The sequence below is a fragment of the Panthera tigris genome, chromosome A2 (genome assembly GCF_018350195.1).
Source record: "Panthera tigris isolate Pti1 chromosome A2, P.tigris_Pti1_mat1.1, whole genome shotgun sequence".
Taxonomy (NCBI): Eukaryota; Metazoa; Chordata; class Mammalia; order Carnivora; family Felidae; genus Panthera; species Panthera tigris.
In genome coordinates, this window is record NC_056661.1 from 8,890,255 (window position 1) to 8,913,346 (window position 23,092).

Here is a 23,092-nt window from a genome sequence, read left to right on the forward strand (position 1 = left end):
AAACACACCTGAGTAAGAACAACATTCAATAAACTATGACAAACTACCTCAATAAACTACCTAAGTGTAAAATAGCTAACCATTGAAAAACCCAGAGCTAACAAATTCGTGATGGTGAAAGAATAAAGGCTTTCTAAGATCCAGAAAAAAACAAAAATAAAAACAAAGGAAAACAAAACAAAACAAAAAACCACCACCACCACCAACAAAGTATGATCTCACCAGTTCTTTCAATGTGGTAACTGAGGTGTCACAAGGGCCATTAGGCAAGAATCAAAAATAAAAGCATTCCAAGTTTCAGATGCATACTTTCCCAGGCAGACATACGAAATCACAGACTTTGTTGTGGCACATTTTTTTTTAAATTTTTTTAACGTTTATTTATTTTTGAGACAGAGACAGAGCATGAACAGGGGAGGAGCAGAGAGAGAGGGAGACACAGAATCTGAAACGGGCTCCAGGCTCTGAGCTGTCAGCACACAGCCCGACGCGGGGCTGGAACCCACCGACTGTGAAATCATGACCTGAGCCAAAGTCAGACGCTCAACGGACTGAGCCACCCAGGCGCCCCTGTTGTGGCACATTTTTATGGACACGCAGACACTCAAGTTCACAAACCCTCAGAGATAATGGCCCAGGGAAGCCCTGCCCAGCGCCCCCGCGCCTCCCCCCCCCCCCGCCCCCACACTCCCCTGTAGTTTTCTCTCCCTCCTTAGCTCTAAGAACCACCTGATCAATTGCAGCTTACTTCTGTCTAGTTTCTGGTCTCCTAGAATGTCAACGTCAAGGGGACAAGGCTATTTGATCCTTGTACAGTCACTGCAGCACCTGCTAGAGAGCCTGTTATGCAGGAGGAGGTCGAGAAGCATTGACTAACTGGCTTCGCAGACACACACCGACCCCCCTCCCCCCCCCCCCAGGAACCGTGTCGGCTTGGCTTGGTCTTAAAAGAGTGACTTGCTCTCACCCCCTTCCCGCGTGACAATCCCAAGCCAATCCCCAAGGGAGGATCCACGTGCCCCTGATGGCCACGTGACTTCACACTCCGTGAGCAGGAACCATCCGATAAGGCCGTCTCTTAAAAAAACAAAACAAAACAAAAAACAAAAAACACAACTCGGGAACCTCGAGAGGGGAGTCGGGGCCCATGGCAGCTGGAGCTGTCGTGTGCCAGCCCCTCGTACAGCTATAACTGCATCCCTTTCTACCCTGCACAACGTGACACCGTTCTCGTTTTGCTCTTCTATCCTGGATTCACCGAGGGGCGCACGGGGTGGCATGCCCTCCATCAGCTGCCACGTCCTCTGCTGAGTTCTCCTGGGCCTGGTATCCATGTCCCCCTGAGGTCTCACCCCTGCACAGACGTCAGTCCTGTCCTCATAGAGGCCTTGAGGGCTGCCCCTCCCCGGAAAACGTCTGCGGGGGGGGGGTAGTATGGCAGCCCGGGGACCTCAGTCCCCAGGCCTCCCGGCCGCAGAGATCACTTTGTGGACTCAGGAAAGCACTGGAAGCTGTTGAAAGAGCGCGTCGAGAGGTGCCACCGCCCATCTCTGCCTCTTCCCTTCAAGAATCAGGCGGCGTGGCCTCTGGCAAAGGGCGGGGCATCGCCTCCCACGCCTGCGCACTTTGGCCAGGACGGACTCCAGGCCGCTCTCTGTGGGGTGGGGCCCGCGCGGCAGTCTGGCGGCCATCTTTGAAGAGGGCGTCCCGGGCCTGTGGGGGTGGGCGGTTTCTGCCGGAGACTTCCGTTTCCCAAAGGCCTCAGGACTGGAACTCTGCAGCGGGACTCCTGGTCCAGAAAAGGGTTGGCTGTGGCCTGGAGGGATAGGCTCCAAATTCGCCCAGGTGAGGGAACGGAGCAGACTTAGCGCGTGGGCAGCTGACACCTCAGGGCGGACTGTGCCACAGAACCCCAGGAGGGAGAACGTCTCGGGGAACAGCCCGGCGCCTGAGATTCTCCTGGGCCTGGGCTAGAACGAGGCAGGCTTTTTTTTTTCTCTTTGTAATGTTTATATTTTGAGAGAGAGAGAGCGAGCATGAGTTGGGGACGGGCAGAGGGAGAGGCAAACAGAATCCGGAGCAGGCTCCAGGCTCCGAGCTGTCAGCACAGGGCCCCATGCGGTGCTCGAACTCACCAATCGGGAGATCATGACCCCAGGGGAAGTTGGAAGCTTAACTGGCTGAACCACCCGGCCGACCCCAGGCTTTTCTGAGATCACTGGGGGGGGTTTGAGATTTGTGAAATTGTGCGGTCAGCACAGAGCCCGACGCGGGGCTCCAACTCACGGACGGTGAGATCGTGACCTGAGCCGAAGTCGGACGCCTAACCGACTGAGCCACCCAGGTGCCCCGGGTAGGTATTGCATTTAAACTTGTAGGGCGTCTGGGTGGCTCCATCGGTTAAACCTCCAACTCTTGCCTTCCGCTCGTGTCATGATCTCACGGTTTACGGGATCCAGCTGGGTAGGGCTCGGGGCGGAGACTGTGGAGCCTGTTTGGGATTCTCCTTCTCCCTCTCGCTCTCTGCCCCTCCCCCACTGGCGCTCTATCTCGAAATAAACTTTTTAAAGAAGTGATATAAAATAAAATAAAATATAAAATAAAAAATAAATAAAATATAATATAAACTAAACTAAAATAAACTAAAAATAAAATAAATAAATAAATAAATAAATAAAAACTTCCTCAGCAGGCAGGAACAGTGTAGGCAAGAGATGGGAAACTTCACATCTGAAAATGGCCTCAAGACCTGCTCTCAGAAGACGCGATGCTGATAATCAAGCATTCGATTAGGATAAACCCAGACAGTTCCCACCAGGATCTGTTAGAGGCATCTTTGTTGCGGATGACAGCATTCCCAGGATAGGACCTGAGATTCCCGCCGTTAAAAGTGGCACCAGGAGCCCTATCATTTTTCATGTGAATGACAGGAGGGTAAGTGAAGCCCTGAAGGTGTTGTCTAACTTCAGACCAGGTTCCAAGTCTATGGTGGCTTAGGTCCTCCCTCCTCACGTCTCAGAATTCTTCCTAGGAAGGACCCCAAGGTGGAGGAAGTATCGCGCACAGAAATGAAACCCAGGGTTTTAACATCCTCCTAGCACGCGAAAACATTTGTACTGTTTTCTGTGAATTACTTTTAGTATGTACACATACAATTTGAGTAGTTGTGTATTTTCATAAATGTATAGTTGTGACACTCGCAAGATGGAGAATACTCCATCATCCCCAAAGAACAATCTGTGGTGCCTGTTTGGACTGACTGCTTACCACCGATCTGTTTTAGGTTCCCACACTTTTGCTTTTTCCGGAACATGTGGAATGCTATGTTACCTTCTGAGGGCACATTTGTAAAAGTGCACAATCGTATAAACTTTGCCGTGCTCTCCCGAATTTAAAACGTGACATTGCCCAGGGCACGTATTATGCCTTCAAAACGGAGAGATTCCACTATTATGAGCTATGTGAATTGGAGTAAGATCCCTGCTTGTGTGATGGAAGGAATAATGAGGTCAGAGATCAAATGAGGTAGGACTACTAATAAAATTACATCATCTCTACAATACTAAGAAAACAAATTGCCACCGAAGAAGAAAGAAACCAGATATGGATTTCCTTAGCTGTTTTACGAAAGAAAAGCTGCCGCTTTTTACCTCGTCTTCCATGATATCTCCTGGAAGCGTAAACAGACAGAAGTGATCCGTGACAATAACGAAAGTGGCCTTGTACACCCTTAAACAAAAACCATCAAGATACTATCTTTATAAAAAGGCACAGAAAATCCCCACTTTGAGGAGGTCAAATCTACCTCCTTTGCCACTACCTTGGGATGCTACTTAAAATGATACAGCTCAAGGCACTTGGGTGGCTGAGTCAGAAGGACAAGCGACTCTTGATCTCAGGGTTGTGAGTTTGAGCCCCGTGTTGGGTGTAGAGACTACTTTAAGTAAACTTTAAAAAATAACAATGAGGGGTGCCTAGATGGTTCAGTGGGTTAAGTGTCCGACTTCAGCTCAGGTCATGATCTCGCAGTTCGTGGGTTCCAGCCCCACGTTGGGCTCTGTGCCGACAGCTCGGAGCCTGGAGCCTGCTTCGGATTCTGTGTCTCCCTCTGTCTCTGTCTCTGTCTCTCCCCCCCTCCCCCCTTCCGTTATTCACGCTCGGTCTCTGTCTCTCAAAAATGCATAAATGTTAAAAAAATAAATAAAAACTAAACAATGAAATGATACAGCTCCCCTATCACTCTACTCACGGGAAAACTCATGATGGGCTATAGCTCCACAGATGACAGAACCTCCTCAGACTGGAACTTGGCATGGGGCACAAAGTGTGCCACTCAGTCTGATCAGCCAGAAAATACGTGCCAAATCATTAAGGGAGTTTCAATTCCTTTCATCTGATGTCAAAGAGAAACATACATAAGCATAAACATAATGGTCAGTCTCACATCCCAACACCCAGGAGTGTGCTCATAATCAAATAGCACATGCCCTACAACTTATAACCAGGGCCAAAACAAAGATGAAACCGGTCTAGATCTTTCCTGTGTGGGGAATCCCTGTCCTTCATGCCAGGAGTGCGGGACTTCTGGTGGTATTGGCCATTACTTCCATCCACACACCAGCAGCTGCTCCATAGTTAGGATGTATTAGATGGTGGTAAAACGATCACATTCTCACTCATTGTGATCCCCACCCTCCATAGAGAAGACCTACAACCCACTCCCTACCTCCTTGTCATGGACCTTCATTTCCTTTCCTTCACAACATTTATTTTCTAATTAAAAACCAAAGCTTTCTCAACTAACCATCTTCTTGTCTCACAAAAACATAAGCACCAAGAACATAGGAACTTGTTTCTTTCATGCCTATGTTATCTACGGTCTAGAGTGGCTTAAATATTTGTGCTAAATTGTATTTTCAGCCTACACTTCCTGACATGGTGTTGAAAAATGAACATTAAGAGCATTGTCTCTGAGCAAGAAGGGCTTCACTGAGGGGCGCCTGGATGGCTCGGTTAGGCATCTGACTTCGGCTCAGGTCATGATCTCACAGTTCGTGGGTTCGAGCCCCACGTCGGGCTCTGTGCTGACAGCTCAGCGCCTGGAGCCTGCTTCGGATTCTGTATCTCCCTCTCTCTCTCTGCACCTCCCCGGCTCATGCTCTCTCAAAAATGAATAAACATTAAAAAAAAAAAAAAAAAAAAAAAAAAGAAGGGCTTCACTGGAAGAGGGATCTTGACTCTGTCACTTTTGGAGTTTGTGTTCTTCGACAATATCCCTAAATTTGTAAGCATTACTCCTAAAAGAAATAGTAAGTCTTACATATTTTGCTAAAGGATATGTGATTTGAAATATATATACTTTAAGTGAGGTAGTTTACGGAAGTGTCCAATACTCTGTAGGGAATATTTCAGTATTTAAATAACAAGAAAGGTAAGATGTTCCAGACGACTGAGAGCTGGCCTAGTACTCCATGCAAGGCCTAGACCGTTGAAAAGTATCTCATATGTCCATCATCAGACACAGATACCTTGTAACCATTTTCGATCAACATAAAAGTATTCTATAACCAAATCCCTAACATGACAATACAGAACAGATCCCAAAGAAATAACCAAAATGACCTTCTATTCACTAATACGATTTCTGCTTCTTACAAATTAGGTTTACCATCAAGCCATTCTTTCTGCCTTCTATGTAAGAATTACTATGATTATTTATGATTGAATTAAGTTCATTCTCTCAAAGCCCCAATACAGAAAAACGTCTTCCTTTCTTAAACAGCAATCAAATAATCTACCACAAGTCAAATTCCAATGAGAACTCCTTTTAATCAAGTGTGCTGATACTGTTGTTACACAGCACGGTTATTTATGGCTTATGGTCATACTTATTTCTAGATTTCATATACTCTTGTCTTTGACTATAGATGCGACACTAGTGGTCTTGAGCAAAATGCAACTGAAAATGACGTAAGTCTGTGGTTTTATGAACAAATGAAAAATTAGTTTTATCATAAAAATTCTAAGTATAAAAGAATTTTTAAATATTTTCCTAAGGAAAAAAATACTCAAATTTATATGCACACAATAATACTGACTTAAAAAAAAATTTTTTTTTTAATTTATTTTTGACAGAGACAGAGTGCGAGCATGAGCAGGGGAGGGGCAGAGAGAGAGGGAGACACAGAATCTGAAGCAGGCTCCAGGCTCCAAGCTGTCAGCACAGAGCCCAACGCGGGGCTCGAGCTCACGAACTGTGAGATCATGACCTGGGCCGAAGTCGGACACCTAACCGACTGAGCTACCCAGACGCCTCAATAATATTGACTTATAATATATAACGATTAAGTGAAGAAAATTACAAAAGTTGATCTGAAAATCCATAATTACAAAGTATTTTAGGGGCGCCTGAGCCTGGGTGGCTCAGTTAGTTAAGCGTCTGACTTCGGCTCAGGTCACAATCTCGTGGTTCGTGGGTTGAGCCCGCGTGGGGCTCTGTGCTGAGAGCCGAGAGCCTGAGGCCTGTTTCAGATTCGGTGGCTCCCTCTCTCTCTGCCCCTCACCCACTCATGCTCTGTTTCTCTCTCAAAATAAATAAAAAACAAAGTTTTTTTAAATAAACAAGACATTTCAATATATCCTCTCAACATCATACCACATATTAGCATACAAGTGCTTGTTAAAATTAACCAAGTATTTCTAAGAAAAAACTATAAATGAATTCATCAGAGGAAGAAATGCACACATTTTCAATCACATACCAAGATAACTAACAATATATCGAGGGATTATGCTCAACTATGAATTACGTGAAACACCCAGAAAGAATCTGCCTGATAGGAGGAAGGTGCTGATTCTCACACGGAAGGACTGGCCCTCAGCAGTCACTGCACAAGGCCATGTAGTTTTGCCAGACTGGCCCACTACAGCTGTCATAGGGGAAACACAAACACACAGTCAACCGTGGTATTAACAGAAAAGGGTGTTTACTATACACATTAGACCTTATATGAGTAAAATCTAGGAAAGAAGGGGGTGGCACTTCAGAGAACATTCTCAACCACGACAGCCTAAATTTGTGGATACCTGAGAGCTTGCTGGAAATTTTAACCCCTGCCGGGTCTCTGATGTAGAACTTTGGACACAACTGTAGAAGCCTACTGCTGGGATCAAATGGAAGTCAAGCACTTGGTGGTGGTTTTGAGATTATTCTTGATTCTCAGGGAAAAAAGGAAAAAAAGAATCAGGAAAACAGGCTGGAGGCAGGTGTCCATGAAGTCCTATGCTTCTACCTGCGTCTATACAGGTGGCTGAAAAACGTGCCTAACCCCATTTCACTTCTGTGTTCCAAGTTTCATGTAGGTTAGGCTTTAGTGAATTCTAACACGGGTACATAAATGCAATAGATACTGGAAAACATACTTCACATTACTGACTTTGACATTAACAGCATCAAGGAGGGTCATCTCCAACTCTAGATTTATTATTGTTCTACCTCACACAGACCTTTATTCTTTAAAAAAAAATTTTTTTTTAACATTTATTTATTTTTGAGACAGAGAGAGAGAGAGAGAGAGAGAGAGAGCGAGCATGAACAGGGGAGGGTCAGAGAAAGAGGGAGACACAGAATCTGAAACAGGCTCCAGGCGCTGAGCTGTCAGCACAGAGCCCGACGCGGGGCTCGAACCCATGGACCGCGAGATCATGACCTGAGCCGAAGTCGGCCGCTTAACTGACTGAGCCACCCAGGCGCCCCAAGACCTTTATTCTTAATGTAACTCTATACTCCAAATTCCAGCCACAAGCAATGACAAATTCACAAAACTGTATGATGAACTTTGCATATTGACAACTATATGGTAAGTTGGTAAGGAAAGGAAAGGAAAGGAAAGTTGGTAAGGAAAACAGAAAGAGTCTCTTTAGGTCAATGAAAGGGGAACTCTGTGTTAATAAAGAAATGTAGAATATAGAAATAATGGCTAAAGCATATTGAGTACATGCCCCACAGGAGGACTCTAGGGAAAAGGAAGAAAGTGTTATTTTTCAACGTTCCTCTCCTTCCAGAACTTAAAAATCATATAAAAATTAAACCTACTTGCATATTAGAAATACACTTCAATAACCCATGGATCCAACAGACTTCAAAATAAGAACACAATAATATTACTCGGGAAAAAAATTACTTACTAAACTTAGGAACTCTTGCTTAAAGAGTACCTACTTAATTATCGCACTTCAATATCTGCTTTCAAAGGTAAGTAGAAATCCACAGTGCAGAGAATCACTTTACAAATGAATCCTTTGGGCGCCGGAGTGGGTCAGTTAGTTAAGCATCCAACTGGATTTTGACTCAGGTCATGACCTCATGGTTGTGAGATCGACCCCCATGTCCATCCACGCTGGGCATGTAGCCTCCTTAAAATTCTCTCTCCCTCTCCCTCTGCCCCTCCCCCACCACATGGGCGCACGCTCTCTCTCAAGAGAATGAATCCTTGATAAAGACCTTACATGTATAACGATTATAACATTTCTTTCATGTTGTGAATTTTCAGAAGTGTTATACATGAAGGTTCAAAGAGCTTACCCATATTACTTGAGTATGATTTCTTTCCCATATAACTTTCATACCACCTTGAAAATATCTGCAAAAATTACAAAGTTTTTATTTTTTAGTTATACAGGACGAATCTGGGCAATGAGATGTTTAGTGATGGCGGGCAAGTGAAGGTTTCCCACATTGTTTATTACCAATAGAATTCTCTCCACTGTGACTTTTGGTAAGTTCTGAAGGAAACAGGACAACTGAAGGCTTTCTTGCGTTCTGTACATTTCTACAATTCCTCTCCAGTGTGCATTCTTACGTGTCTGTGAAAGATTATGCAACAAATCTTTTGCTTTCTCACATTCCTTATTTTCACAGGAAAATAGGAAAAAGCTTTACCACATGCATTTCTCTCATGTATGAGTTCTTTCATGATTTCGTAAGGAATTTGTAAGACTGAAGGTTTTACTACAAGTTTTACATTGATAAGGTTTCTCTCCAGTGTGAGTTCTTTCATGTGTTCGTAACGAACTGGGAGAAATAAATGCTTTTTTACATTTCTTACATTTATAAGGCCCATCTCCAGTGTGGATTACCATGTGCGATCGAACACCCGAGCGAAAAATGAAGCCTTTCCCACATTCCTTACATTCATAGGGTTTTTCTCCAGTGTGAGTTCTTTCATGTTTTTGAACATAGTAGTGACTGCTGAAGGCCTTACCACATAGTTTACATTCATAGCGTTTATCATCGGTATGAGATCTCTCATGTTTGCGTAAGTTACTGGAGTACCTGAAGACTTTACCGCATTTTGCACATTCATAGGGCTTTTCTGCGCTATGCGTCTTTTCGTGTATCCGAAAGGACTGGGGACAGCTGAAAGCTCTTCCACACTGCTTACATTCATATGGTTTTACTCCAGTGTGAGTTCTTTCATGAATTCGAAAATAATTGGGACAACTAAAAGCTTTCCCACATTCCTTACACTTATAAGGTTTCTCCCCCGTATGAGTTCTTTCATGATTTCGAAGGGAACTGGGATAACGAAAAGCCTTACCACATTCCTTACATTCGTGAGGCTTCGTTGCAGTATGAATTCTTCTGTGTTTTCCAAGGGACCTGGGAGAGCTGAAAGCTTTACCACATTCCTTACATTCATACGGCTTTACTCCGCTGTGTGTCATTTCATGACTACGACAGTTTTTGGGACACCTGAAGGCTTTCCCACACTCCTTACATTTATAAAGTCCGTCTCCATTGTGCTTGATCGCGGGTCTTCGAAATTTGGTGAGGGAATGCAAGGCTTTCCCACCTTCGTTACGTTCATAGAGTTTCTCCCCATTATGACTTCTCTCATGCTTATGTAAATTACTTGAGTAACTGAAGGTTTTACCACATTTTGTACATTCCTTGGGCTTTTTCGCACTGTGTATCCTTTCGTGTATTCGAAAGGACCTGACACAACTGAAAGCTTTACCACATTGCTTACATTCACTAGATTCCTCTCCAACGTGAGTCCTTTCGTGTTTACGTAAGTTACTTGAATAACTAAAGCTTTTACCACATTCTGTACATTTGTAGGGCTTTTCCCCACTGTGTGCCCTTTGATGAATTTGAAAGTAATTGCGACAAATGAAAGCTTTCCCACAGTGCTTACATTCATAGGGCCTCTGTCCACTGTGCGACCTTTCGTGCATTCGAATAGATTGGCGATGCTTGAAGGATTTCCCACAACGCTTACATTTATAAGGCTTCTCTTCACCTTCTTGATACTCATATAGTTTGTGTCCAGCGTGAGATCTCAGGTGCTTGTTAAAAGATGAATGATGCATGAACGCCTGTCCACACAAAGGGCATTTACCTAGTTTTATTCCAGTAGGAGTTCTCTTCTTCGGATTCCGATTTGGAATCTGGCCGAAGAGTCCTTCATACTGGCTACATTCTTTACATTTACAGAGTCTTCCTACCATTTGACTGCTGTAAAAAACGAGAAGCATATTACTAATAGCTTGGTTATTAATGAGCTTATGTTTACGAATAACTATGACAGTGACTTGTTACCATCAAGGAAAATGTAGGTTTTCTGCAGGTTTTGATTGTTTGAAAGTGAACATACCAAAAGCTCTGCAATAGGGCTCCACCTTAGCTGTTATCAAAACAGTAATACTCATAAATGGTATTTCTATATGCTGTTTCCAGGCGTACCATATTTCAAAACCTGTATATCTCGGCCACATGTGGGAAAAAACTACCGATGAAAATAGCCTATGGATCAATGGATTTAAATAAATCCAGGATAATTTATTTGTTTGGTTTTAAAATTTTACGGGGGCACCTGGCTGGCTTAGTTGGTAGAGCATCTGACTCTTGATCTCGGGGTCACGAGTTCGAGCCCCACACTGGGTGCAGCGATCACGTAAATAAATAAAACTTAAAAATAAAATTTCATCACATCTCTAGATTCTCTTGTTTTCCCACGTGAATGCTACTCACATTAGATGTGTCCCATGATTCTCATCCCGATCTTCGCTGTCATAGACTTCCCATTTTTCTTCTGAAATACATACTAGGAAAAAGCATTATAAATTATAAAAATTTATAGAATTGCTAGATTCTAGGTCCATGATAAGTTATGACCATGGCAGGTTTATTAACAAAAACATTCCCTTTCCATTTTTTCCCTTAAAATAGCACTGAGGAGCAAGTTACACTGGATCTCTAATTGACTTAGTAAGCAAGAAATGTCGTCGTCCCTACCTATTGAGGCCAGGTTCCTGAAGGTTTCCTGCATCACATCTCTGTAGAGTTTCTTCTGGGATGGATCCAGGAGGGCCCACTCCTCCATGGTGAACTTCACAGTCACATCCTCAAAGGCCACCGAGTCCTAAATAATCCCATATATGTACATAGGATGGATGAGACAGACCCCTGAAGACCTATACTCAATTTATAAGAAGTTCCATATGACTCCCAGAGCCTAAGTGACCGGGGGGGGGGGGGGGGGGGGGGGGGAACAAAGGTATTTCTTTCCTTTCTGCCCCAAAGGTGGGGCAGATGATAGGGTTCTCTCACTCCTGAAACCAAATATGTGGTACCTGTTCCAAAGCCACTTCTCCAATTCTATGTCACTAAAAAGGTGTCCAATTCTAACACAAATTACCCAGAGTTTAAGTCAGACTCATAGTTTAAAAAGGCAGTCCCACACACTGTCCCTATTTGAGATACAAGCTATAAATGGGGAGTCCAGTTTACTATTTCTACAGGCAACTACAAATTCACAGATTCCCTCCACACTCTGACCTGTTTGCTAATTTACTGAAATGATTTTGAGGAGCTTAGCAAAATGCTTTATTTACCATTACCAGTTTACTATAAATCATACAAATAAGGAACAGGCAAAAGGTGCAATACATAGGACAAGTTAAGGCAACGGTAAGGGGAACGGAGATGGGGGGTGGGGCATCCAAAGCTCCCACCCCCACTATGGACATGCCAACCTTCCAGCACCTGGATTGATTCACCAACACAGAAACCGTCAGAATCCTGTTTCTAAGAATTTTGATGGAGGTTTCATTACATGGATTCAATTTATTAAATCACTGGACACTGGTAATTAACTCAGCCTCTAGCCCCTATCCTATACCCAGAAGCTGGGACCTGCAGCCCAACTTTCTAAAGTTTTAATCAAAGTTGGCTATTTCAGGTGTCCAAAACCCCACCATAAAACCTCACTAAACAAAACACATTCTGGGGCGCCTGGGTGGCTCAGTCAGTTGAGTGCCAGACTTCGGCTCAGGTCATGACCTCCCAGTTGGTGGGTTCGAGCCCCGCGTCGGGCTCTGTGCTGACAGCTCAGAGCCTGGAGCCTGAGCTGGATTCTGTGTTTCCCTCTCTCTCTGTGCCCCTTCGTGGCTCACACACTGTCTGTCTGTCTGTCTCTCTCTCTCAAAAATAAACATTAGAAAAAAATTTTAAAAACACACACATTCTTTCACCATTAACACTCAAGTAATCTCAAGGGCTTCAAGAGCTTTTGCTAGGAACCGAGGACACTTACAACACATCTTTCTCATTGTATCACAGTAGGTCAAGCCCAGGGACAAAGGCTCCCTGAAAGACTGAGAGCAAATCCCTGAGGTAAGAGAATGTTTCCCCACTGACCCCATGTGCCTCTACATCAACTGGGATCTTGTTTAATATAAGTGTACCACCTTAAAAGAACTACATGCTTTCCGGTAACCTCAGAACAAAGGCAAGAATGTCCTCTCTCACTACACTTAGACAATCTTGTACCGGGATTCCTAGCTGATGCATTCAGACAAGGGGAATAAAAGGTAAATAACAAAAAATAATAGGCATACATTTGGAGAAGCAAGAAATAAAACTGTCTTTGTGTCATATGACAAGATTGTCAATTGAGAAAATGTCAAAAAATTCCAAATAACAAAGAAAACCCCATGAACTGAGAAGAGAAAAACTAAAAGATAAAAAGTTAGTATAGAAAAGGCAACTGCTTTTCTGTAGATCTACACAAATACAGTGAACTCACCTTTGACAAAGAACCAAAGTTAACTCCATGGGAAACAGTCTTTTCAACAAATAATGTCAAAAAAAACTGGACATGAGCATACAAAAAAAACAAATCTACAAACTGTACACCTTTCACAAAAATTAACTCAAATTTGATCACAGATCTTAGGGTATATTGTAGAATTTTAACACTCCTAAAAGATTAAGATAGAAAATCCTGGTGATGTAGTATTTGGTGATTAATTTTTAAGAAAACAAGAGCAGGGGCACCTGGCTGGCTTAGTCGGTGGAGTATGCAACTCTTAATTTCAGGGTAGTGAGTTTCAGCCTCATGTTGGGTGTAGAGATTATTTAAAAAAGAAAAAAAAGCAAGATTTAAGAAAGAAGAAAATACCTTGGACTTCATTACAATGAAAAGCTACTTAGTGAAACAAGTTAACAGAATGAAACACAAGCAATAAGCTGGCAGAAAATCTTTGGAAGTCACTTATCTGATAAGGGACTGGCATCAAGCACTAACATTAAAAACACTTAGAACTGGGGCGCCTGGGTGGCTCAGTCGGTTGAGCGTCCAACTTCGGCTCAGGTCATGATCTCACTTTCCGTGAGTTCAAGCCCCGCGTCGGGCTCTGTGCTGACGGCTCAGAGCCTGGAGCCTGCTTCGGATTCTGTGTCCCTCTCTCTCTGACCCTCCCCCGTTCATGCTCTGTCTCTCTCTGTCTCAAAAACAAATAAACATTAAAAAAAAAACAACACTTAGAACACCAAACAATTGGAAAAATGGAAAGCAACAGGTGACCTCATTCATTGCTGGTGGAAACAGAAAATGATATACCTACTTTGGAAGAAAGGCAATTTCTTAACACTAAGGCCACATTTACCAGACTATGTAGCAATTATACATTTCAAATATACATAAATGAGCTGAAAACTTAGGTTCATAAAAACCCTACATGTAAATGTTTATAGGAGCTTTATGCAAACTTGTCACGACTTACATGGAACCAAGATAATTTCAATAGGTGAACTGATAGAAAATATCACTGGTGCATCCACAGGATGAAATATTCTTCAGTGATGAAAGAAATGAGCTCATCAAGCCAAAAGACATGAAGAAAATTTTAAATCATATATATATATATATTTTTTAAGTTTATTCAGTTTTGAGAGACAGAGACAGAGACAGAGCGTGAGCAGGGGAGGGGCAGACAGAGAGGGAGACATAGACTCTGAAGCAGGCTCCAGGCTCTGTTCTGTTAGCACAGAGCCCGACGTGAGGCTCAAACCCACGAACTGTGAGATCATGACCTGGGCTGAAGCTGGACGCTTAACCGACTGAGCCACCCAGGCGCCCCTTAAGTCATATTTCTAAGTGCAGGAAAACCATATGACAAGGCTACACACTGAATGATTCCAAGGGAATGACATTTCAGAAAAGAGAAAATTAAAAGTTATTAAAAGATCTCTGGTTACCAGGATATGGGGTGGGAGGGAGGGATGAATGACAAGGTAGGGAATAGGAAATTTTTCCGAAGAGTGAAAGTATTCTATATGATACAGAAATGATGGAGACACATCATTTCACATTAGCTAAAGACCTGAGACTATATGACACAGCGTCAACCTTAATTGTAAAATAAGGACTTTCATGCATCAAAGTTGGTTCAACAAATGGAATAAGGGTATTACAACAATACAAGATATAAAATATAGGAAAAACCTTGTCAAGGCAGAGGGATTATGTGGGAAGCCTCTGTATTTTCTGATTAAATTTTCTGTTAAAATTCTCTTAAAGTTAAAAAAGTCTACTAGGAAAAGAAAAAGACAGACACATTCATATTCACACCTGATAACTGATCCATGAGAAGCATAGACCATCTTTCATTCAATGAATTTCAACTTATTTCAGTAAGCCATTACGGTGCTCTATGAAGCCTGCGCCGAGACTTGGAAGGGAGGAGAAACAACTTCCACTGAATGCCTTGTTAGAGCACCCAGCACAGTATACTTTGAGAAATGAAATGTCTGTCTTTGTTACTGTCAGTAGCATCTTGACTCAGACCTAGATAAGTGTCCTGGCAAGGTCTTGTATTCTGGCCTTAGTATATGTAGGGCCAAGTGTTACTTTGATTTACACTGGGGATGGTGGAGGCATAAGATTCCTAGAATCTTTTCACCTCAAAGGGGCAACTCAGAGAATCACTCAAGACTAGTCAACAGATGAAGATAATGTTTTGTTGCCTGGTGCTAAAATGACTACTGGATGTGTGGTCAGTAGTAATGACCACTGGGTCCAGTTATTAGTGAGACATCCCAATTAAGACATAAAAAGCAACAACTCTGGGGCGCCTGGGTGGCTCAGTTGGTTGAGTGTCCAGCTTCGGCCCAGGTCATGATCTCACGGTTCGTGAGTTCAAGCCCCGTGTTGGACTCTGTGCTGACAGTGTGGAGCCTACCTGGGATTCTCTCTCTCTCTCTCTCTCTCTCTCTCTCTCGCTCTCTCTCTAAATTAATTAATTAATTAATTAATTAATTAAAAAAAAAAAGGAGCAATTCTGCCTATGCTCCACCATGTACAAATGTGGTGATGTCATACCTAAAGTCTACGGACTACCATTGCTTTTCACTCAGGTACTCCTATGGAGCTCCTCGGGGAGGCCAGGGGCCTGGGAAAGGGAGGGGCTTATTTCAGTACTAAGACATCTTGCAAGAGATGGAGCAGAGAATAGGTCACCCCCTCCCGCAGGCGGCTAAGTCCAAGGTTTGCCCCATAATGTCTCAAGCTGGTAACAGAGCAGGCCTTTTCCAAGGCCATCATGGGTAATTCCAGGAGGCGTGAAAGGAGGCCAATGAATCATCTACAGTGAAGAAGTCTCTGTGGGCACGACCAGGAGTGCCAGTTCAATGGCAATTTGAAAAACCTCCAGCCTTTTGAGGTACAGGTGCCCATTTGTAAATAACAGCATAAATGGGTTCAAGTAAAATTTGTAAACAAGGAATATGTTACTTCTGGAACAACAAAAGAACATCGTTGAGGTTGGGGTATTGCTAGGGAGAACAGCTATTTCCTCATGATGTTAGAGAAGGAGCAGGTGTCAGATGATCAAACAATTTCCGGTACAATAACATGGTTGACCAGGCCTCACATTTTATGCATGACAATGTCCCATCCAAATTTTGCTAGCTCCTTTTCTCAATATTTGTCTGTCTAGTATGTTCTCAGAGGAGGAGGAGGAGTTCATTAATATAACGTGACACCTGTGTTCTTGTAGAAACAAGGATGCAGTTCAGATCTTGCCTACAATTGTGTGGGAAGGCAAAGCTGTTGAAGATCCATGAGGATAACCCAGTAAAGGTATACTATGTCCCTGCAAAGTGAAGGCAACTGCTCTTTAGATAAACACTGAACAGAACAGACCCAGCCAAATCTGTGACAGATTTACCCAGTTGTTGATTGGTTGAGTCAGTAATTTCCATAAAGTTGGAGACTGGATATAGACCTGTGTTGGGCGTGACCACATTTACAAGGTTACAGTAATCCACTGTGAGGTGTCATTCATTCATTCATTCATTCCAGGTAAGAATAGGTCAAATTCAGCTGTTCAAAGGAGAAGCACTGGGAATAATCAGCCCCTCGCTAAATAGGTTTTATGTGTGGTTTCATTCCTTCAAGGGCCTGAGCAATTTATGTTGAGCCATATTAACTACTCAATTTAGAGGGCAAGTCCGTGAGGTCCCATTTTGTCAAGATAATTTATAAGTGCCGATGGCTTTATTTAATTTTAATTTATGAATCATTGGTTCAGAGCTTCCTAGATCACTCTGGGTTCTTTTAGAACAACCAGGGCTATGTCCATGGAGGATTTCGACAAGACCATAGTTCTGACGGTCAAGAAGAAACAGCTGTGCTGTTTTTCCCCTATATCCTATTCAGTGACTGCCATGAGACCATCAGGGGTACCCTGCTTAAACGGGAGTGGGATCCCAGGTATAGCTATATTTGAGACCTAGTATTGACTGACTGCTTAAAGGTTCTTGAGTTAGTACATTACATTAGATAGCAAAATTGATCCAGAACTTATGTTATAGAGGCTGAAAAGCCAAGCAGTGAATTCTTACCTGTTCTGTTGTATAAATTCTTTTTGTACATTTTGGATTTCCAATTCAGTCAAATTGTGGTCCTTTGTTTCAGTACTTTATCTATTAGTCCCTTCCTCGAGCATCCCTCTTTTGTTTTCTTTGTCCCTGGATATACTTTGGCAGAGGGGGTGCCTTTCTACCCTGGTGTTTATAAAAGGTTTCCTCCTGAGAGTCTCAAATCAGTGCCATCAGGGTTAGGAGCCTTCCCCATGATAACTGGTTGCTTTCATGGGTTTAAGGACAAGGAACTTAAGTCAGCTTTGAACCAATTCCATTGCTGTGTCAAAGGGTGCCATGGATGCTGTCCTCTCAAATCCGCAGAGTCAGGATATTTCTTGCAGAAGAGGCAGGGGCAGGAGCAGCAGAGGTACTCAAAGGTCCCATTCAACCATCTGGTATTCGGAGTGTGGACTCAGCCCACCACTTACTGGCTGCCTTTCACCCTTTCTTCTTTCTCTTTCCAAATGTCTGCTCTCCCAGGAGTAAACGCTGAATGAGGCCACCTCTTTCCACAGGGTATACAGGGGCCAATCCAGCCTCTGTCACAGCTTCACTCTAACACAGGGAGAGAAACCAGCAAAGACATTGACCCAGGACCACTTTAAGGAGGGCCCCAATCCGACAGTCCTGCTCCCAAAAGCCTAGAAATTCTCACAACTGCCAACTCTGGTTGGCTCAGTCTAGAACTGAGGCTTGCTGGGTCACCGACGCAACACAGGACAGCACAGGTCACAGCACGAGCTCACCAGCCCCCGGCAGTACATGCCACCATCAGGGAGCAACTTATAGCAAGAGCAGACAGACCCATGGAATGGGGGTCACATGTGGACACGCTGCTCACGGTGCCAACTGTTATGGCTCCCTGCTGAGAAGTGGTTCAGAAATTGAGGGGAATGGCGATGTAGCCCCAACAACACTGTACACAGACACCCAGACAGTCGGAAAAGGCTTAGGACTCACATAACAGAGGTCTCAGGGCAAGGCTGCCTGTGAAGGCAGCTCTGAAATGGCTTCAGGAGAACAGAAATGAGCCTGGCTGGGTAAGGAGTCCATTGGGGTTGGGAAGCGGGCGGGGGCAAGAGTTCTGCACACAGGCGGGGGCTTTTCTGGTTGGAATCTCCTACCTGTTCTAGGGGAGGGACCACCCAGGCTTTCTCATCAGCTCATCCAGCGGGGAGCACAAGGAGCAAGGGAGGTGGGAGTGGAGAGGGCAGGGAGAGGCTTAAGCTGTCAGCACTAAAATATCCAAAATTGCAAAGTCTGACTGCTCATTACAAGGACAAACATAGGTTAAGAAAAATATGCATTCGCAATTGCTTGTTGGATATAAAGAAACCCTAACACGAGGCTCAAGAAACGATTAAAACTGTGTATTTGGGGGTGGCTGGGCTTCACAGTGCTGGATGGAACTAGGATTTGTTCACAGTGATTTTCTTAAGTCACACTTCGCTATCTTACAAATTTACTTAAAAAATATAGAGAAATTTACGTATATTACACTAACAGTCTTGATTTCATTTTAACTTTTATACACAGGAAACCATTTGACAATATAACTAAACACTAAAGTTTACAAAAGTGTAAACCATACAAAATGAAAACTTTCAAATGCCTAACTGGAAGGACACAGAGTATCAGTCTGTCCTTCCCCCCTGTATCACACTCCGGGTATTTTCCAGGAGTAAGTAGCATATTACAATATTTTAGGAATTTGAGCTTAGCTCCTTCAATGCACTGGATTTTCAAATATTTACATAAACTTTGGGTAGTTTTCCTCACATCAATTGAAATAGAAATTCATTTGCTTTAGCCTGTTAAATGCCAATGTTCTTTAGGGAAAAGTGCATTCACTAACTGATCCAAAAATGAAAGATGACCTTCAGGAGCATCTGGGTGGCTCAGTCAGTGAAGCGTCCAACTTTAGCTCAGGTCATGATCTCACGGTTCGGGAGTTCCAGCCCCGCGTCAGGCTCTTTGCTGTCAGTGCAGAGCCCGCTTCAGATCCTCTGCCCCTCCCGTGCGTGCTTTTTCTATCCCTCAAAAATAAACATTAAAAAAATTTTTAAATGACCTTAAGAAAACTTAACTGAATGCCTCTCACATGTTGAGGTTCTCTTGCCTAAACAGAGTACAGATTCTACTTAGTTCCACAATTTTCTTGCTTTCCTCACATGTTACCTCTCAATCAACTTAAGAGTTTCTGAGCCCAAGTGCCAAAGGAAACCAGAGCCAAAGGGCTGTACTGTTCAAGCAGCAAAGGAACCCAAAGGAAAGAAAGATCAGAATCAGCTCTTAGGAGCAGCCTGCTTCCCATAGGATAGAAGGAAAGCCACATTCGGGAGGTTTCACATTCTAGGGGCCCCTGTTTGGCTCAGTGGGTACGGCAGGTGTCTCTTGAGCTTGGCCTCATGAGTTCAAGCCCCACTTACTTAAAAAAAAAAAAAAAAAGTTTCCATTGTAGACTCCCCTGGTGGAGACAGAAGTCCCGAGGTGGGTCAGTCTGCGGAAAGGACACCTGAGCAGCCACGGGAATGAACTCCGGAAGCCCCACACACTGGCAGGGGAGGTACTGCTCCAGGAGGAAAAACTGGGCACCGTGAACTTCCTTTTGCAGCCTCAAGGGGGGGCCAACGCTTGGACAGACCATCCGGAAGCCTCTGCCTGCCACTGGCATTGCTCTGCACCACCAGAGATCAGAGATATTGTATTATTTTATTTTATTTTATTTTATTTTTTATTTATTCGCACCACCAGAGATATTTTATTTTTTTATTTTATTTTTAATTTTTTTTAATGTTTATTTATTTTTCACAGAGAGAGAGAGAGAGAGAGAGAGAGCGAGCATGAGCGGGGGAGGGGCAGAGAAAGAGAGGGAGACACAGAATCTGAAGCAGACTCCGGGCTCTGAGCTGTCAGCACAGAGCCCGACGCGGGGCTCGATCTCATGAACCTAGAGATCATGACCTGAGCCAAGTCAGATGCTTAACCGACTGAGCCACCCAGGCGCCCCCACCAGAGATATCTTAAATGACATCAACCCAGTGTTTGAACAATCCAGCAAATCACTCAAACCCAGTGTTTATGTGGAAAGGAGAGGGCAAAAAAAAAAAAAAACAAAAAAAAACCCCACAACTGTAAGGCCCTCAATAAACTGGCTCAACAAGAAACCTCCCAAGTATGAACCGCATTCACAAAAACTAAAAAAATAATAAGACGTTAATTATTTCCATGAGAACAAACTGTTTTACAAGCTATGAATCATAGCTGAACACCACAGGTCTGCAAGTCTAAGCCTTGGAAATTCATCCCAACTCGTCCAAATCAAAGAACAGACCTCAGAATATTAGTAACACACTCAAGGGAGGGAAAAAGTAAAAAAAAAAAAAAAATTATAACAATAATACCTGAGGTGTAATCCCAGAAATGTTTGTTTTTTTTTTTTTTTCCCTGAAATTCACTCCTTTCTTGACTCTTTGGAAATACTTCACAACTGCTTTTCGCGTTGTATGGATTAAATACGTTTTTATAGGGGCGCCTGGGTGGCTCAGTCGGTTAAGCGTCCGACTTCGGCTCGGGTCATGATCTCACGGTCCGTGAGTTCGAGCCCCGCGTCGGGCTCTGTGCTAACGCTCAGAGCCTGGAGCCCGTTTCAGATTCTGTGTCTCCCCCTCTCTCTGACCCTCCCCTGCTCATGCTCTGTCTCTCTCTGTCTCAAAAATAAAATAAACGTTAAAAAAAAAATTTAAATACGTTTTTATTCACTGAAAAACTTGAGACTAAAATTAATTGAAGAAATGTTTCAAATGTGACAAACCAAGGCAGGGAGGGGCTGTGCTGTCGGGCACATCACCCAGTAAAGTTTCAAAGAGGAACCGCCACCCAAAGGACTTCCCATAGGATGTCTGTGCCCAGGAAAGATCCTGGGGGGAGAGGCGCGAGGATTTCATACCACGTTGTACCGGGCAGTTATTCGCTACTTTTCTATTCCGTAAAATATCCAGGAACAAAAACTAAACCCTTTTAAGAGAGCCATCCACTGACAGCGGGAAAATGATCAACAAATGAAGTATCGGGTCTGTTTAAAAGGCGCCATAGAGAACGAATAGTTCATAAAGACGCTGCGAACTGGAGGAGGGATGCGGGCCAGGAGGGATTTGGAAGTTAATTTAGGCAACGAATGCCAGTCCTAGGGAGGGCTGGACGCGGCGGGGGGGGGGGGGGGGGGGGGGGCGACGGTGCCGCGACAGGCTCGTGGATTTCACGGTTTCCCCAAATTTTGGAAAACTCAGGAGAAAGCCGGTCCCCTCTGAAGAGAAAGGAGGGAATGGAAACCCCAAAGGCCACACTTAGCATCTCCCGCGCACAGACACCAGAGAGCCGGTCACGATTGCCCCCCGTCACCACGGTCACCGCACCATCCGGAGAGACGCGGCGCTGCGGGCGCGGAGCTGTCCGGAGGCTCGAAGGCCGAAGCTGCCGCGCACAGGGACCGCACAGGTCGTCGGGGTGCCGGCGGCCGGCCCAGCCCCCTGGCCACGCGCGGACGGGACTGAGGTCCGAGCGGCGCCACCAACGGGTGCTCACACTTCAGAGTCGTCCGCGAGGAGGCCAGTTCACGCCACCGCCAGCTCCGGCCAGTTCCACCCAGCACTCCGCCCCCTCTCCGGAAGCCCGGACCTGCCCACTCACCATTTCTAGCTTTCCTGTGTCTCCCGGCGTCCTACCTACGATTTCCGAGGAAGGTCCAGGGCTCAGCAAGACAGAACCCGAGGCACAGCGACGTGGAGGACTTCAGCGCAGGCGACCCGCGATCCAAACAATGGCGGGAGCCAGAAGCCTCCCGCGGCGCGCCTGCGGAGCGTCGCCCCACCCCCTTGCCCTGACGTCTCCCCTGATTGGACAGGTTGCAAGGCCCACCCACTCCCTCCGGAGTGACAGCAGGCCAGAGGTAAGGGGTCCGTGGAACGCCAGCTGCTGGGAGCCACTCCTGGAACTGTGACCCTTCTTTGCAAGTACAGACCCTTAAAAGTCACCTGGCTCCATTTTGATCGTTGACCATTGACAGCGTTGGGTCTTCCACCCGATGCTTCCCCATCCTTATTTCATAGTTTAAAAAGCCTATTGCCTTCCAAGCCTGTTGGCTGGGATGGAAAATTGGAGCCCCAGTCTCAGCTGGGGGCAGGGACTCTTCGAAAGACCAACCACAGTTGTAAGAGGCATTGACTAAATTCTCAGGTGTACGTTTTACACTGAAAGAAAATTTATTCTTAGGTCATTGTTTGAATGTATAGAGAACTTTGATATATAAAAGGCTAGAATACCCCTATAAGGTAATTCGATTACTGTTTTAACTGATATAACAAGAAACAAGAAATAGTTATGTAAACATGGGACGTTCTTGGAAAGTATTAATATGCTTAAGAGATTGGATTGCAAAACTCTTTTTTTAATTTAAAAAGTGCTTATTTTAATTTTTTTAATGTTTATTTATTTTTGAGAGAGAGAGACAGAGTGTGAGCAGGGGAGGGGCGGAGAGAGAAGGAGACACAGAATCGCAAGCAGGCTTCAGGCTCTGAGCTGTCAGCACAGAGCCAGACGTGGGGCTCGTACTCACTAACCACCAGACCATGACCTGAGCTGAAGTGTGCAGAAATTTTATTTTGTTGTAGTCCCAATAGCTTATTTTTGCTTTTATTTCCCTTGCCTCAGGAGACAAAACTAGAAATATGTTGCTATGGCTGATGTCAAAGAGATTACTGCTTATGCTCTCTTCAAGGATGTTTTTGGTTTCAGGTCTCACATTTAGGTCTTTAATACATTTTGAGCTTGTTTTTGTGTATGGTGAAAGGAAGTGGTCCAGTTTCATTCTTTTGCATGTGG

The 23,092-nt window shown here is 44.2% G+C and overlaps 1 protein-coding gene across 3 annotated transcripts in view; it reads right to left on the reverse strand.

The window, feature by feature from the left end:
- The window catches only part of LOC102960042 (zinc finger protein 709-like), a 63,573-nt gene extending 41,125 nt beyond the window's left edge, over window positions 1-22,448 (reverse strand). The window contains exons 1-4 of one of the 3 annotated variants that reach the window (XM_042978245.1): window positions 21,902-22,442; window positions 11,300-11,426; window positions 11,036-11,108; window positions 8,585-8,642 (exon numbers count right to left, since the gene is read on the reverse strand). In XM_042978245.1, coding sequence (XP_042834179.1) covers window positions 8,585-8,642; window positions 11,036-11,108; window positions 11,300-11,426; window positions 21,902-21,904 — 261 coding nt within the window. In that variant the 5' untranslated portion in view covers window positions 21,905-22,442. Of the gene's footprint in view, window positions 1-8,584; window positions 10,520-11,035; window positions 11,109-11,299; window positions 11,427-21,901 lie in introns of those variants that run through there. The other 2 variants (XM_042978249.1, XM_042978248.1) reach the window with 2 other exon arrangements.
- Window positions 22,449-23,092: the final 644 nt, after the last annotated feature.